The sequence below is a fragment of the Stegostoma tigrinum genome, chromosome 2, assembly GCF_030684315.1.
Source record: "Stegostoma tigrinum isolate sSteTig4 chromosome 2, sSteTig4.hap1, whole genome shotgun sequence".
In the NCBI taxonomy this organism is placed as follows: Eukaryota; Metazoa; Chordata; class Chondrichthyes; order Orectolobiformes; family Stegostomatidae; genus Stegostoma; species Stegostoma tigrinum.
This window is the reverse complement of record NC_081355.1, coordinates 89,669,016-89,685,877: the sequence shown is the minus strand read 5'-3', so window position 1 is coordinate 89,685,877 and position 16,862 is coordinate 89,669,016. Positions and strand designations below refer to the sequence as shown.

The 16,862-nt window shown below is 42.1% G+C and overlaps 1 protein-coding gene across 7 annotated transcripts in view; it reads left to right on the top strand.

Annotated features, from left to right (window-relative positions):
* invs (inversin) overlaps window positions 1–16,862 on the top strand; it is a 301,666-nt gene that overhangs the window by 91,298 nt on the left and 193,506 nt on the right. For all 7 annotated transcript variants that reach the window (XR_007249558.2, XM_059655375.1, XM_059655369.1 and 4 more), the window contains one exon: window positions 16,601–16,767. Coding sequence is in view for 6 of the 7 variants with exons in the window: in XM_059655369.1 (XP_059511352.1) it covers window positions 16,601–16,767 (167 nt within the window). In the remaining variant the exon portion in view is untranslated. The remainder of the gene's footprint in view (window positions 1–16,600; window positions 16,768–16,862) is intronic.

Genomic DNA, 16,862 nt, shown 5'->3' with positions numbered 1-16,862 from the left:
AGTAGCACTGTGAAACCACAGCTGCTGGTAAATTAGGAATTCTTGTCCATCTACAATCAATGTTAATGGTCCGGGGAAAGGGACAGACTATATGAGCATCAGATTTTCTCAGATACAACAGTAAAGGGGTTTCAAATTGTTAGGTGAATACAAATCTGCAAAGAGATATAGATTTGTTCAGTGCCTGGGCAAAACAATTGCCAGATGGGGTATAATGCCGGAAAACAAAAAGTTATTCATTTTGGTAGGAAAAATAGGAAAGCAAATTATGCTGAAATAATGAAAGACGACAGGATGTCCTCTCACTGATAATGCTGGTAAGTAGAATTGAGAAACCCAGTTTGTTCCTGAAGTTATACTGAGCTATAGTAGAGAGATTTTTGAAGTAAAATCTGAACTTAAGACTGTTTGCAAGCTGTTAAGCGAAGTAAAAGTGTGTGGGAGGCAGATGCTAGGATTGTCACATTTGTGGAGGTGCTCATCAGAATCTCAACTCGTTCTTCAAAGTGCTGAAAAAATTGTTAGTGAATGTGTTAACCATTTAAAAAAATCATGAGTTGTGAAAATAAGCAGCTTTATCAGTCCTAAAGTGTATGTACAGATTTCACCATGACGAAAAGTGCATAATCAGAATTTTGAAGGACGTGTTGAGGATAAGTATCAAAACTTAATTCTCACACATTAGGCCCAGACAATCTCAGCTCAGAATGCAGCAGTGGATTAAAGATGACACCACAATCTGTTAAAAAGGATTCAGATCACGCATCTTATTGAGACCCAGCGAATGGTGAGGCAAAATCTAAGGGTACATCTGCTGCTGTTATAATAAACCCATTGAGTTGGCATTCTAAAACACCATGGCGGTTGTAAAAAGGCTGTCAAATTCCACTTAAGATAAATTGACTACTCACCTCCAGTTATTAGGCAGCTAAGCTTGTTCTTGCTTTTGGAACTACCTCGTGTTGGCCTCCTCATGAGGTTTCCCCCTTTTGCTTTCCATCACCATTTCACAAGTCGTCCCATTTCCCAGACTGTCTCCAAAATTCTGATAAAACCCTGGCCCATGTGGTGTTCAAACTGTCATCCTTCTGAGTTGAGAATGCCACCAGCTGAGCCAGATTGAGTGCAAGAGAATTGGTGGATTTTGCATTCATTTTTGAATGGATTTGAGTTGAGCAGTGAATATCCAAAACAGGACACTGGACTAGAAACTTTGTTCAAACGAAGCACAGGTAATTGCTCCTATTCAACTATGTGTTAAATATCTCTAGAAATATTTAACTGTATTTGGAAAAATACAATCCTTTAAATATCTGCTAAACAAAATCTGTACAACTGTGCAAGTTGCGATGAACGAAGATGGATAAACTAAGTGTTTCTGGCCTTCGTTTTGCCCTTTTTGCCTAACAAAGTTGAAAAAGTGCAAGTCTTGTAAATTTTTTTATTAAGAAAAACTGATTTACAAGTGAGCGGTTTTGAAGTTATCATGTAGGAAGTCCTTCAAAATGTTCTTCTCTAATTACGACTGAATTTATGCTAGTCCTTATGCACTTAACGTATTGACTAATTTGGCAGCTTGATTACCAAAGAAAATTACTGTTATGTTTTGATGCTAAGTACCTGGAGTTAAGCCTGCCTTTGGATTTTTTGAGCATAGTTCAATGTTGCTCAGCCTAGGAACTGGAGTAGGTTGTTTAACCCCTCAAGATTGGTTCACCGTTCAGTGAGTACTTGGTTGATTTGTGACCCAAATACACATTTTGCCCAAATCCGTTAATCCCTTTGAACAAAAAAAACTATTAATCTCAGATTTAAAATTAAAATTTGACTAAATATCAAGTAGGATTTGTGAAATAAGTTCCAAACTTCTATAAACCTTTTTCAAAGTAATTCTCACCTCTGGAAGGTCTAGGTTTAGTTTTTACAATATGACCTCTGATGCTAGCTACCCTGACAGCAAATTGTTTTTCTCTCTATCTGCCTGCTCCTCTACTCTTAATATCTTGATGACTTAAATGATGGTTTACATTATATATTTAAGTTACCCAATATTTTAATCTCTGTCTGGTTCTTTACAGTAGCGTGCAGTATGTGTACAGCAATGAATCATTGAATTGCCAGAAAACTGACTTAATGTGGACTTATATGGTGTGATAGCATGAACCTACGCATTTGGAGTTATAAGTAACAAGTAATGAATTGCACATTTCTTTTCCTGACCATTTTATGGTACAAGTATTATGTGAACATTACTGGACAAAATAAAAATATTGCCAGTTGACATCTAAAACTGAATAAATCCTCCTGTGTCCCCAAATGCTATGAATTGTACGTATCTGTTACTTAAGAAGCAAAACAGTCCCACAGGTCAGAATTCACATAATGAAAATTACTGTTTGAATTTGCCTTTGTTTCCTTTGGAATTCAAAACGCTCTCAGTTGTCTAATTCCTCTAGTTAATAATGATGATTTTGAAATTTATTTAATGCCATTTACTAGTCTGTTTCAATTGTTTGTGCTGGACTGAAGTATGTATTTAAATGTTTTAATGTTAAGTATTTTCAGTCTTCTACCTTGTTTTGTGTTTCAGATTGACATAGCATGAACAATTAATGAGTTTCCATAAAGAGTAGGAACAGGACTACACAATTCAGCCCTCAGCCATATTCTGCCAGTAAATTAGTTAATGACTAATCTATACTCAAACACGAAGACTTTTTGATTGCCCTTATACCTGCAGCCGTTTGGTATGACAATAGCAAATTTCCACACAATTGTATGCAGAATTTGACTGCAGAATGGTTGATGTTAATTCTGAAATTCTGGGGAAGATCGAACTTGTACATGGTAGACCCCTTACACCCGAACAGGACTGGGATAAAGATCCTGACAGTGAGATTTGTAAGTTTTGGTGGGGAATGTCTAACCTAGATTGGTAGGGGAATGAGAACCTGGCACAAGTTTAGAGCAAGGAACAGAAGGCAGAAACTTGATTGACTCTGAAAAATAGAGGCAACAGAAGTTAAAAAACGTACAGAAATTCTCAGTATTGAAATATGTAAATGTAAGGAAAAATAACGAATAAAGCCAGTGATCTGAGGGTATAGATACACACATGGCAGTATGGTATATTTTCTATCGAAGAAAATTGGCTTAATGAGGAGCAAAGATGAAATAGCTCCGTGTCCTTATATACAGAGGGTTTTTTTTAAGGCGGGATGGAGAAGGAGATTAAAAAAACAAAAGGGCATTACAGATATTTTTACTCAACCTGTTCAGATATGTTATGATACACACCTGTGCAGCAAATAAGGACGTGAACCCAGATCTCCTGATTCAAAGGTAGGGATACTGCTGCTGCGCTGCAGAGGACCTCCTCCCTACTCCCAACCCATGGAAGTGTCACATTATTAGTTAAATAATCAATCTCACTTGTGAGGGGGTGGTTTGATACAGTAAGTGAAGCATCAAATGAGAACATGTGGGTTAAACAAAAGTCAGGCAGCCACATTGCTTGGTGTTTACCCTAGACCCCCGAATACAGGGAAGAGAATTAGAGGAGCAAATATGTACACACATTTCTGAGTTCCAAAACAATAGGGCACAAATAGCTTCAACTAACATGAAAATATCAACCTAGATACAAACTTTGTGAAAAGCATAGAGAGCGCAAAACTGCCTTCAAGAGACCTTTTTTTAGCCAGCGAGTCGTGAGTCTAATGAGAGATGGTGCAGTTCTAGATTTAATCTTACAAAGTAAGTCTGGGCAAGTGGATGACCTGGCAGTGCATGACGATTTTGCAGATAGTAAAAGTAATGCAGTTAGATTGTGTACTATTATGGAAAGAGACAAAGGTATAAAAGGATTAGAAGTTCCAAACTGGAGTAAGGCAAATTTTTTGAAGCTGAGAGATAATCTGACAGAGATGTACAAGGTAACTTGGTGCATTGGTGATGATGTGGACCAGGTTCAGAATGAGATCTTTGTCTTCACAAAGCAACAGCATGATGCAGACATACTGGCTAAAGAAGAGGGATGTGATGAATCAGAACTCCTCCATATTGGACATCATGGAGGAAACACTGAGGGTGGCAAGGATGCATATTGTACTCTGAGTGGGGGATTTCATTGGTCACTACCAGGAACGGTGTGCTGGCAGCACTACTGATTGAGCTGGTCGAGTCATAAAAGTCAGCTGCTAGACTGGGACTGCACACCACAAAGAGGGAAATATATATCTGAACACATTGTCATGCCTGCAGTATCCATGGCAGTTTGAGTAAGCGTGATCAGCACATCATCCTTGTGGAGATGAAATCACACCTTTGCATTTGAGTACTCCTTGTGCCTCAAGACTAGGAGTGTGTGAGCCATCATGGGCCATCAGTAAGAGCAGAATCATAGTCCAACATAATCTGCAACTTCACAGCTCAGCATAACCCTGACTGTACCGCTACCATCAAGGCAAAGAAACAACCCTAGTTCAATGAAGTGCGCAGGACAGCATGCCAAGAGAGCAGTGCCAAGTATACCTAAAAATGAGATATCAACCTGATGCAGCTTGAAAACAGACGACTTGCATGCCAAACAGCATAAGCAGAAAGCAACAGGCAGAGCTAAGCAATTCTACAACCATTGGGTTAGGTCTAAGCTCTGCAGTCCTGCCACATCGTGTTGTCAGTGGTAGTGGACAATTAAACAATTCACTGGAGGAGTACGCACCACATTTATTCCTATCTTTATTGATAGGGAGCCCAAAATATCAATGCAAAAGATGACACTGAAGTATTCACTGCAATTTTCATCCAAAAGTGCTAAGATCCATCTCGACTCCATCCATTGGCCTACAACTTTGCAGATGCTAGTTGTCAACCATTTCAAATCACTCCATATAATATCAAGAAACAGCTGGAAGCACTGGATAATGCAATACCTACAAAGACAACATTCTGGTAATAGAATGTGCTCCAGAACTTGCCACATCCCTGATCAAGCTGTTCCAGTACAGCAACAATACTGGTCTCTACATGACAATGTGGAAGATTGTTCAGCTATGTTTTGTACACAAACAGGACAAATTACTGCCCCATCATTCTATTCTCAATCGTCAAGAAAGTGATGGAAGGTGTCATCAGCAGTGCTATAAACAGCTCTTTGTTAGCAATATCCTGATTGCTGATGCTCAGTTCGGTTCTGCTGGGTCTATTCAGCATCTGACCCCATTACAGCCCTGTATCAAGCATGGACAAATGAACTGAATTCTTTAGGTAAGATGAGAGCGACAGCCCTTGATAACAAGGCCACATTGGATCTAGTGTGACACCAAGGAGCAAAATTAGAATCAATAGTTGTCGAGGTAAACACTCCACTAGTTGGAGTTATGTCTGCTACAAAGGAAGATGGTTGTGTCATCTCATCCAGGATACCTCTGCAAGAGTTCCTCAGGATAGTGATCAAGGCTCAACCATCTTCAGCAGCTTCGATGATCTTTCCTCCATCATAAGGTCAGAAGTGGGGATTTTTGCAGATGATTGCACAATATTCAGCATCATTCATGACTCCTCAGGTAGTCAAGCAGTTCATCTCCAGATGCAGCAAGACCTGGCGAATAACCAGGCTTGAGCTGAAAAGCATTTATATAGTTACAGTGAGACAAATTTATACTCATACTCAAATCCTGTTTTAATAAAAACAGCATGTCACTTTCTACCTTTATCATGATGTACTGTATGTTAACTTTCAGTAACTCATGAACAAGGAGAACCGCCTCTGTAACCATTTAAAAAATAGATTGCTTGTTTCTGTTTCACTTTCCAAACTGAATATCTTCACATTTATCCACATTGTAATTAATCTGCCAAATTTGTAGCCACTCACTTAGTGTCTCCAAACTCCCTTGAAGTGTCATTGCACCATCCTAACAACTCTCACTTCATCCCAGTTTTGTACCATCTGCAGATTTAGAAGCATTACATTAAATCTCCATTTACAAAATAAGGATTTAAAATTACACGTGGTATTAGGGTTAAAAGTTGAAATATTATAAACTTTAAAGCAATCATTATTTTTAAAATCTATGTTTTCATTACAAAGGAAAATTCCAACAGTCAATAAATATAAAATTGTCTTTCAGGGTCAGAAAGGTCATTCAGTAGTGAATTTGAACCAACGTCCAAATGTAGGGATTGTGGCAAGTTGATGGCCCAGCATTGGTGTGTGCGGAACTCCACTCATCACAGCCTGGCAACCTGAAAATTACTCATTTCTTCCCACTCTGTTTTCTCAATCCCTGCCAGTACATATTCCCTTACTCTGTGTGATCCTCTTTAGATCACTGGATTGGATTTGATTTGCTTGTTATTATCTTCAAAGAAGTTCAGTAGGTTTGTTAAACATGATTGCTCTTTCTTAAATCCCTGTTGACTGTAACTATTCCTACCATTATTTTATGTGTCCTGTTATCAGATTCCTTTTATGAATTGTAGAATTTTCTGCTTCAGAACAGCTGCCACTGAGGACCTTGATTGTGGGGAAAGCTGACCAGTGACTACTTAGAGATAACAAGACGTGGAGCTGGATGAACACAGCAGGCCACGCAGCATCTTGGGGACAGGCAAACTGACATTTTGGGCCTAGACACTGATGAAGAGTCTAGGCCCGAAACAACAGCTTTCCTGCTCCTAAGATGCTGCTTGGCCTGCTGTGTTTATCCAGCTCCACATCTTGTTATCTCAGATTCTCCAGCATCTGCAGTTCCTATTATCTCAGTGACTGCATAAATCACTGACCGTTTTTGGCTTTCTCCCATGGAACTGTTGGGTATACCCCAAACTTCAGCCTGACAGAACCCCAGTTAATGTCTTTGATTCTCATGTAGATGAAGGAAATTACTGCTATCCAATCCTTGAGTTTTTGACAATTTAGAGGCATTGGAAAGGCTAACAGATGTAGAAGTGGCTGTCATTGATGCACATGAAAACTGATGCTGTGTTTGTTGATGTCAGAAAGGAGAAGCATATGAATGAAAAGTATGGCTCTGGTGGGCACGATGGTAGAGTTCCAACTGGGTTCAAGCTCCACCAGCTTTACAGGAGTGTCAGAATATGTCTGAACAGGTTGGTTAAAAATATCGATAAATGACAATTAGGAGGCTGCCAAGGATTCAACCTTGCAAGGCACCAGTGATGATGATGGGGTTGTCAGCAAGAGAAATAATTTCCAGTGATTCTCTGACTATGAGTAAATAGACATAAATGTAACCAAGTGAATGCAGTGCCATCCAGATGGACAACAAAGGAGTGGTGGGAATGATCTGATTAGTCATGACAAAGGCAGATCCTAAAAAAACAAGATGAGCTTTATGGCATCTACAGGGGATGTTATTTGTGATTTTCCTAGGAACTGTTTCAGAACCCCAATGGAACACAATAAAGCCATTCCACAGTGACTCTGCAGGTGGTTGTGATTATCTTGTGAACATTATTCATAACTCCATTCCACTGTTGCTGAAGTAATGACCAGCTTTATATTTAAAAAAAAACAGATGGCCCCAAAATCCTATCACCAGATTTTTGTGGTTTGAATGATTGTGAATCTTTCAGTTTTCATTGCCGTTACAAATCTGAACTGACATAATCTTCTGGTGACCACCCATGCTTAGTTATATGAGGAAATCCAGTAAATGCTGTTACTGATTTCCTGCTCTTCCACATTGTGCACTGTTAAATTTGACTTCGGTAGTACCTTCTGAAATCACTTGTTTTGGGATGGGTTTCCACAAACATGGTGTTAGCCTCACTGTGCAAACCATTGAAGAGGATATGTCTTGTTGAATGAATTATAATTGGGTTTTTAGCAAGTGTCCTAGGTTCAAATTTTCTATTGAATTGCCTCTCTGACCCTGAAAGGGAATTTTTTTGTTTATTTCTATGCTGTAGGAATTTTCCTTTATGATATCAGCACAGACATTTAAAACAATGATTGGTTTGAAGTTTGTTTGGAGGATGCCATGACAAAGTTTTATAGTCAAGTTTATGGCATTGACTTAGAAGCCATTTGTAAGATGTTAGCAGCATTTTTTGGTGAAATTTAAACTGAAAGGGTAAGTGGTTGCAAAGTATTTCCATAGCACTAACTCGAATAGAGCAGGATGTTGCACAGTATCCAGGGCAATATTCCTTCCACACATGAAATACATTATCTGATATTTGATCCAACATCATTTGATGTTTGTGAGACATTGCTTTGTGCAAGTTGGTTTATCGATTCTCTTTTTTTCTCCCCCCACATTATTTAAATCTTGTTCACTCGCCTTGTTTATGAGATGGTATGGGATATCCTGAGGCGAAGAGGAATTCATAAAAACTACACAGTCTTTCTTTAATTTCTTTAATAATCTGGGTTGGGGACGAGACCAAGAGTCGGCAGCAGGATAGGTAGAAGTGTTTGGGCTTCTGGGACCATCTGCTGACAATCAATGCGCCTGCTGCATTCTTTTTATTCTTTGATTTATGTTTAACATCAAAATTCATCTTACCTTTAAACAGCTTCAGTGTAGGAAGGATATTACAAGAGACTACGGCAGCAGTGAAGGTGGTGTGGTCCGTTCCTCATGGCCATTGTGGCCTGTTGGTCTGCTTCAGCGATGAGATGGGTACTTGGGGCAGCTTCTGAAGTGTCTTCAGCAGCATGGTGGTCCAGCCCGGGATTCTAATAGCCTGAGATTCGGCAGCTTTGATGTCGGCTTGCTGCAGCAGTCGTGGAGAATGTGGTTCCTGTCTTTTCCTTAATCTTGAGAACCCATGAGCTGTGAATTGAACAAAGATGGACTTTGTCTTTTTTTTTACTTGATTTACGTTATTAGTATAGGTGCTGGAGTATGGCAACTTAAGTACATTTTGGTGTAATTTTTATAAAAATACAAGTGACAGTAAATTACTATTCTATTCGAGAAACAGAAGTTTCAGTAAAAAAAATTGGAGGAGTGTAAATCCGCAATCCTGCAAATTCTCTTCGGGAAGGGCTACAATTTAAACTTCATATAAGACATGATGTGTCTTGGCCAATGATTAGGTCATTCTCGTGCACCTTGTGAGAAGAATTTTTTCCCACCCTAGCACTGTAGGAGGAAGTGGAACTAGGGACAACGTCTAATGCCTGGACTTCCTATCTTTACAGACTGTATTGCAACCGGTACATTGAATAGGTCTGCTCTCTTAGAAATAGTGTTTGGAAAACACAGTTCTTTCAGAGGTGCGGCTCCAGTGTTCTGGCTGCCAAACATTGATGTAAAAAGGGGCAATCCTTTTCTGATCCTGAAGTTCCATTGGAGTAGCAACAGTAGTTTCCAATAAATGTATCCAAAAACTTAGTCCAGGAAGCAGCCTGCAGAGATTTTTCTTGAGTATTATGTATGGACCACTGTGATGATACAACCTCAGCTAATGGTACTACAGGACAGGTTAGATCCCAAAATGAAACCGAGAGGAGACAGCCACACTGAGCCCTGCCGTATCTTCACCATCCCCCCAGACCTCCCACTGACTGAGGACGAACGGTCAGTCCTAAGCAAGGGGCTCACCTTTGTCCCCCGACAACCACACATCAACGAATACCAGTCACATTTAGACATGGAGCAGTTTTTCCGCCGCCTTCGCCTCCACGCTTACTTCTTCAACCGGGAGCCTAACCCTCCCTCCACTGACCCCTTCACCCGCTTCCAACACAAGTCCTCCTCCTGGACACCACCCCCAGGCCTCCTACCCTCCCTCGACCTCTTCATCTCCAACTGCCATCGAGACATTAACCGCCTCAACCTCTCCACCCCTCTCACTCACTCCAACCTCTCCCCCGCAGAACGGGCAGCCCTCCGCTCCCTCCACTCCAACCCCAACCTCACCATCAAACCCGCAGACAAGAGTGGCACAGTGGTAGTATGGCGCACTGACCTCTACATCACCGAGGCCAAACGCCAACTCTCCGACACCATCTCCTACCGCCCTCTCGATCATGACCCCACCCCCGAGCACCAAACCATCATCTCCAACACCATCCATGACTTCATCACCTTAGGGGACCTCCCACCCACAGCCTCCAACCTTATTATTCCCCAACCCCGCACGGCCCATTTCTATCTCCTTCCCAAAACCCACAACCTGCCTGCCCTGGTTGACCCATTGTCTCAGCCTGTTCCTGCCCCACCGAACTCATCTCCACCTATCTGGACTCCATTTTCTCCCCTTTGGTCCAGGAACTCCCTACCTACGTCCATGACACCACCCACGCCCTCCACCTCCCCCCAGCTACGCCTGCCTCTTTGTAGGTTACGTGGAACAGTCCCTCTTCCGCACCTACACAGGCCCCAAACCCCACCTCTTCTTCCGTTACATTGATGACTGTATCGGTGCCGCCTCTTGCTCCCCACAGAGGAGCTCGAACAGTTCATCCACTTCACCAACACCTTCCAACCCAGCCTCAAGTTCACCTGGGCCATCTCCAACACATCCTTCACCTTCCTGGACACCTCGGTCTCCATCTCAGACAACCAGCTTGTAATTGATGTCCATTTCAAGCCCACCGACTCCCACAGCTACCTAGAATACACCTACTCCCACCCACCCTCCTGCAAAAATTCCATCCCCTATTCCCAATTCCTCCGCCTCCGCCGCATCTGTTCCCAGGATGAGGCATTCCATTCCCGCACATCTCAGATCTTCAAGGACTGCAATTTTCCCCCCACAGTGGTCGAGAACGCCCTTGACCGCGTCTCCCGCATTTCCCACAACACATCCCTCACAACCTCCCAAAGAGGATCCCCCTTGTTCTCACACACCACCCCACCTACCTCCGGATACAACGCATCATCCTCCGACACTTCTGCTACCTACAATCCGACCCCACCACCCAAGACATTTTTCCATCCCTACCCTTGTCTGCTTTCCAGAGAAACCACTCTCTCCATAGAACATAGAACATAGAACAGTACAACACAGAACAGGCCCTTCAGCCCACAATGTTGTGCCGACCATTGATCCTCATGTGTGCACCCTCAAATTTCTGTGACCATATGCATGTCCAGCAGTCTCTTAAATGATCCCAATGACCTTGCTTCCACAACTGCTGCTGGCAACGCATTCCATGCTCTCACAACTCTCTGTGTAAAGAACCCGCCTCTGACATCCCCTCTATACTTTCCACCAACCAGCTTAAAATTATGACCCCTCGTGCTAGCCATTTCTGCTCTGGCTGTCAACTCTATCTATGCCTCTCATTATCTTGTATACCTCAATTAGGTCCCCTCTCCTCCTCCTCTTCTCCAATGAAAAGAGACCAAGCTCAGTCAACCTCTCTTCATAAGATAAGCCCTCCAGTCCAGGCAGCATCCTGGTAAACCTCCTCTGAACCCTCTCCAAAGCATCCACATCTTTCCTATAATACGGCGACCAGAACTGGACGCAGCATTCCAAGTGCGGTCTAACCAAAGCTTTATAGAGCTGCAACAAGATCTCTCAACTCTTAAACTCAAACCCCTGTTAATGAAAGCCAAAACACCATATGCTTTCTTAACAACCCTGTCCACTTGGGTGGCCATTTTAAGGGATCTATGTATCTGCACACCAAGATCCCTCTGTTCCTCCACACTGCCAAGAATGCTATCCTTAATCCTGTACTCAGCTTTCAAATTCGACCTTCCAAAATGTATCACCTCGCATTTATCCAGGTTGAACTCCATCTGCCACCTCTCAGCCCATCTCAGCAACCTGTCAATGTCCCGCTGCAGCCTACAACAGCCCTCTATGCTGTCAACGACACCTCCGACCTTTGTGTCGTCTGCAAACTTGCTGACCCATCCTTCAATCCCCTCATCCAAGTCATTAATAAAAATTACAAACAGTAGAGGCCCAAGGACAGAGTCCTGTGGAACCCCACTCACCACTGACTTCCAGGCAGAATATTTTCCTTCTACTACCACTCGCTGTCTTCTGTTGGCCAGCCAATTCTGTATCCAAGCAACTAAGTTCCCCTGTATCCCATTCCTCCTGACCTTCTGAATGAGCCTACCATGAGGAACCTTATCAAATGCCTTACTGAAGTCCATATACACCACCTCCACAGCTCGACCCTCATCAAGTTTTCTAGTCACATCCTCAAAAAACTCGATAAGGTTTGTGAGGCATGACCTACCCCTCACAAAGCCGTGTTGGCTGTATTTGATCAAGCCATGCTCCTCCAGATGGTCATAAATCCTATCCCTCAGAATCCTTTCTAACACCTTGCAGACGACAGACGTGAGACTTACTGGTCTGTAATTGCTGGGGATTTCCCTATTTCCTTTCTTGAAGAGAGGAATTACATTTGCCTCTCTCCAGTCCTCAGACTCCAGTGGAGAGCGAGGATGCAAAGATCTTCACAAGTGGCGAAGCAATTTCATTTCTCGCTTCCCAAAGCAGCTGAGGACAAATCTGGTCCGGGCCTGGCGACTTGTCAATCTTAATGTTTGACAAAATTTTCAGCACATCAGCTTCGTCTATCTCTATCCATTCCAGCATGCACACCTGCTCTTCAAAGGTTTCATTCACTACAAAGTTCGTTTCTTTCGTAAAGACAGAAGCAAAAAACTCATTAAGGGCTTCCCCTACCTCCTCAGACTCCACACACAAGTTCCCTATGCTATCCCTGATCGGCCCTACTCCTCCTTTGACCATTCTCTTATTCCTCACATAAGTGTAAAATGCCTTTGTGTTTTCCCTGATTCCTTCTGCCAAGCCTTTCTCGTGCCCCCTCCTGGCTCTCCTCAGACCTTTTTTGAGTTCCTTCCTTGCCTGCGAGTAATCCTCTCTAGCTGAACTTGACCCTAGCTTCCTCCACCTTATGTAAGCTACCTTCTTCCTTTTCACAAGAAGCTCCACCGCTCTCGTCATCCAAGGTTCCTTTATCTTACCCCTTCTTGCCTGTCTCAGAGGGACATACTTACTCATCACTCGCAACAACTGTTCCTCAAACAGTCTCCACATGTCTATAGTTCCCTTACCATGGAACAATTGCTCCCAGTCCATGCTTCCTAACTCGGGTCTAATCGCGTCATAGTTTCCTCTTCCCCAATTAAATATCCTCCCATTTTGCCTAATCCTCTCCTTCTCCATAGCTATGTAGAATGTGAGGCTGTTATGGTCACTATCACCAAAATGCTCTCCCACCACAAGATCTGATACCTGCCCCGGCTCGTTTCCGAGCACCAAGTATAGAATGGCCTCTCCCCTCGTCGGCCTGTCAACGTACTGCGTTAGGAAACCCTCCTGAACACACCTTACAAATACAGCTCCATTCAAATCTTCTGCTCGAAGCAGGTTCCAATCAATATCAGGAAAGTTAAAGTCACCCATTACAACAACCTTGCTGTTTCTAATTTCCACCCATAGTGACTCAGTAGGCAGATCTTCCTCGACAATGGAAGCTTCTGTAGCTGTGATACCCTCTCTGATTAGTTATGCTACACCCCCTCCTCTTTTTCTCCATGACTCCCTTGTTCACTCCACACTGCCCTCCAACCCCACCACACCCGGCACCTTCCCCTGCAACCGCAGGAAGTGCTACACTTGCCCCCACACCTCCTCCCTCACCCCTATCCCAGGCCCCAAGATGACATTCCACATTAAGCAGAGGTTCACCTGCACATCTGCCAATGTGGTATACTGTATCCATTGTACCTGGTGTGGCTTCCTCTACATTGGGGAAACCAAGCGGAGGCTTGAGGACCGCTTTGCAGAGCACCTCCGCTCGGTTCGCAATAAACAACTGCACCTCCCAGTCGCGAACCATTTCAACTCCCCCTTCCATTCTTTAGATGACATGTCCATCATGGGCCTCCTGCAGTGCCACAATGATGCCACCTGAAGGTTGCAGGAACAGCAACTTATATTCCGCTTGGGAACCCTGCAGCCCAATGGTATCAATGTGGACTTCACCAGCTTCAAAATCTCCCCTTCCCCCACCGCATCCCAAAACCAGCCCAGCTCTTCCCCTCCACCCACTGCATCCCAAAATCAGCCCAGCCTGTCTCTGCCTCCCTAACCTGTTCTTCCTCTCACCCATCCCTTCCTCCCACCTCAAGCTGCACCTCCATTTCCTACCTACTAATCTCATCCCACCTCCTTGACCTGTCCGTCTTCCCTGGTCTGACCTATCCCCTCCCTACCTCCCCACCTGTACTCTCCTCTCCACCTATCTTCTTTTCTCTCCATCTTCGGTCCACCTCCCCCTCTCTCCCTATTTATTCCAGAACCCTCACCCCATCCCCATCTCTGAAGGGTTTAGGCCCGAAACGTCAGCTTTTGTGCTCTTGAAATGCTGCTTGGCCCGCAGTGTTCATCCAGCTTCACACTTTATTATCTTGATTTTTTTTCCTTTTTTAGTGAGTTAACATAGTTACTAGTCACTCAAACGTATTCTCACCAGACTGCAGATTTTCTTTAGCACAGAATAACCATAAACAACACTGAAAGAAACAACAAGGCAAAGTATCTGAATATAGAAGACAAACAGAAAGATGTCAATGAATACAACAAAGCAAAGTGTCAACCTATTTTCAAACAGGTTTTCCTTTACAGAAACTGAAATCTCGAGAAATTGTACCTCTAGTGGAATAGGTAGTTAAAGGTTACCGAATAAAACCGTGGCATGCAATATTGCAGGCTGGAAGATTGGGAAACTTGTCAAGATCAACAAAGGTTAATTTAAAATGTCATCAAAACACCAACAGTAAATTTTGAAAAAAACTAGCACAAAATATAAAAACAGATAGCATGAGCTTCTATAACCAACAGAAAGCAGAGATTTGAGATAAATGGATCTTTTTTCCGGTTGGCAAAATGTTAATTAGTGGGACACTACAGGGTTTGATCCTCAGTTCCAACTAGTCATAATCTATATTAATGACTTCGATGTGGGGATAGTTGGTACAAAAGCTAAATTTGCCAGTGACATTAAAATAGGTGGAAAATTAAGTTACAATGAAGAAATAAAAATCTACAAATTGATGTGGATAGCTTAAGTCAATGGCCAAAATTTGGCAGCTGAGACTTAATATGGACAAGTGTGAAGTTACCTATTTTTTTCAGAGGAATTCAAAGACAACTTATGTAAATTGAGAGAGAAACTTCAGAGTTGTGTGGTGCAAAGGGATCGAAGGCCTTGTACATGAATCATAGAAAAGTAATAGCAGATACAGCAGGTAATAAGAAAGGTAAATAGAAATTTGGCACTTATTGCTAAAGGAATAGAGTTGCTGCATCTATACCAGGCATTACTGAGACCACACATAAATTTTTAGAAAAATTTGGTCCCTTTACTTGAGGGATGTAGTTGTATTGGAAGCAGTTCAAAGGAGGTCACCAGTTTGATTCCAGAGATGAGGAGCTGGTCTTGTGAGGAGAGATTCAGCTGTTTAGGCCTGTACTGTCCAGAATTTAGAAGAATGAAAGGAGATCTAATTGAGGTATATAAGATGTTAAAGGAGTTTGACAGAGTGAATGACGAGAGAATGTTTCTGCTTTTGCGGCAAGCTGTGTGCCAGGTCATAGATTTCGGATAAGGGATAGCAGATTTAAAACAGAGATGAGGAAAAATTATATCTCTCAAAGGGTCATGAATTTGTGGAATTCAATATCCCAGGGTGTGGTGGATACTGGAACATTGAGTAAATTTAAGGAGGGAGATAGCTTTTTAATTACTAGTGAGTTGAAGAGTTATCGAGACCAAGATGGGATCAGCCATGATCACGTCTAATGGCAGAGCACACTTCAGGGGCTCAATTCCCTACTCCTGCTCCCAGTTCTTATGTTCTATTTCAATTCTTTAAATTTCTACTCACTGATTCTTTATAGTTTCTTAGACACTGAGACCTTTCCAATTTGGTCAGAATGAATCTTTCACAAATCTGAGAATCTAATCTTCCTGTTCCAATAAGATGTAGCTTGCTAAACAAACTCCCCACAAACTGCCCTGAAGCCCTGCTGGGAGAGAAAGTAAACTTGATTCTAAACTTAACCTGCTAAACCGACCTTCTAAACTGAATCAAAAACTTGCTCAACCTTAAATGAGCCTGAACTGTACCTGGAATAAAGATAACAGTATAAATATCCTTACATTAACATACATACATACTCTGAAAATTGCTTTTCTGGAAGGAATTTGACTTTATTTTGACTTTATTATTTTCTAAGAAGAAAATACTTCTCAGAAGTAACCAACGTCCATCTATGATGAAATCCAAATTCCAAAAATGGTATTAATTTATATAACTTTCAACACAATAGTTTGTGCAGCAAGAAGTCAGATTCATGTAATAGTACATCATCTGTATTTGTACCTGATTCAGTTTGGTAGTAATCTTCTGAAGAAAGATCACTGGACCTGAAATATTCGCTCCACAGATTCTGCCTGACCAGCTGAGATTCCTGTTTTTGCTTCAGATTTGCAGCAAATGCAGTTCTTTGTTTTATTTTGATGAATTTGTATGATTCTATGACTCTAATAGTTAATGAGTATACTTATTTAAACTAATGCATAATTTGTTCTTTTCTCCCGACTTTTTAAATCCAGCAAATCCAAATATAAAGGATGCAGAAGATCAGTTTGGTCGAACTCCACTGATGTATTGTGTACTTGCTGACAGATTGGATTGTGCTGAGGCACTCATTAAGGCTGGAGTTAATATCAACAAAGCAGACCACAGTCAGAGGACTGCCTTACATCTTGCAGCACAAAAGGTGAGCATCATTTCGATATCCATATCATAAAATTGAAACACTTTGTCTCAAAATTCCATGGTATTATCTTCATCAGATCTGCCAGTATATTTGAA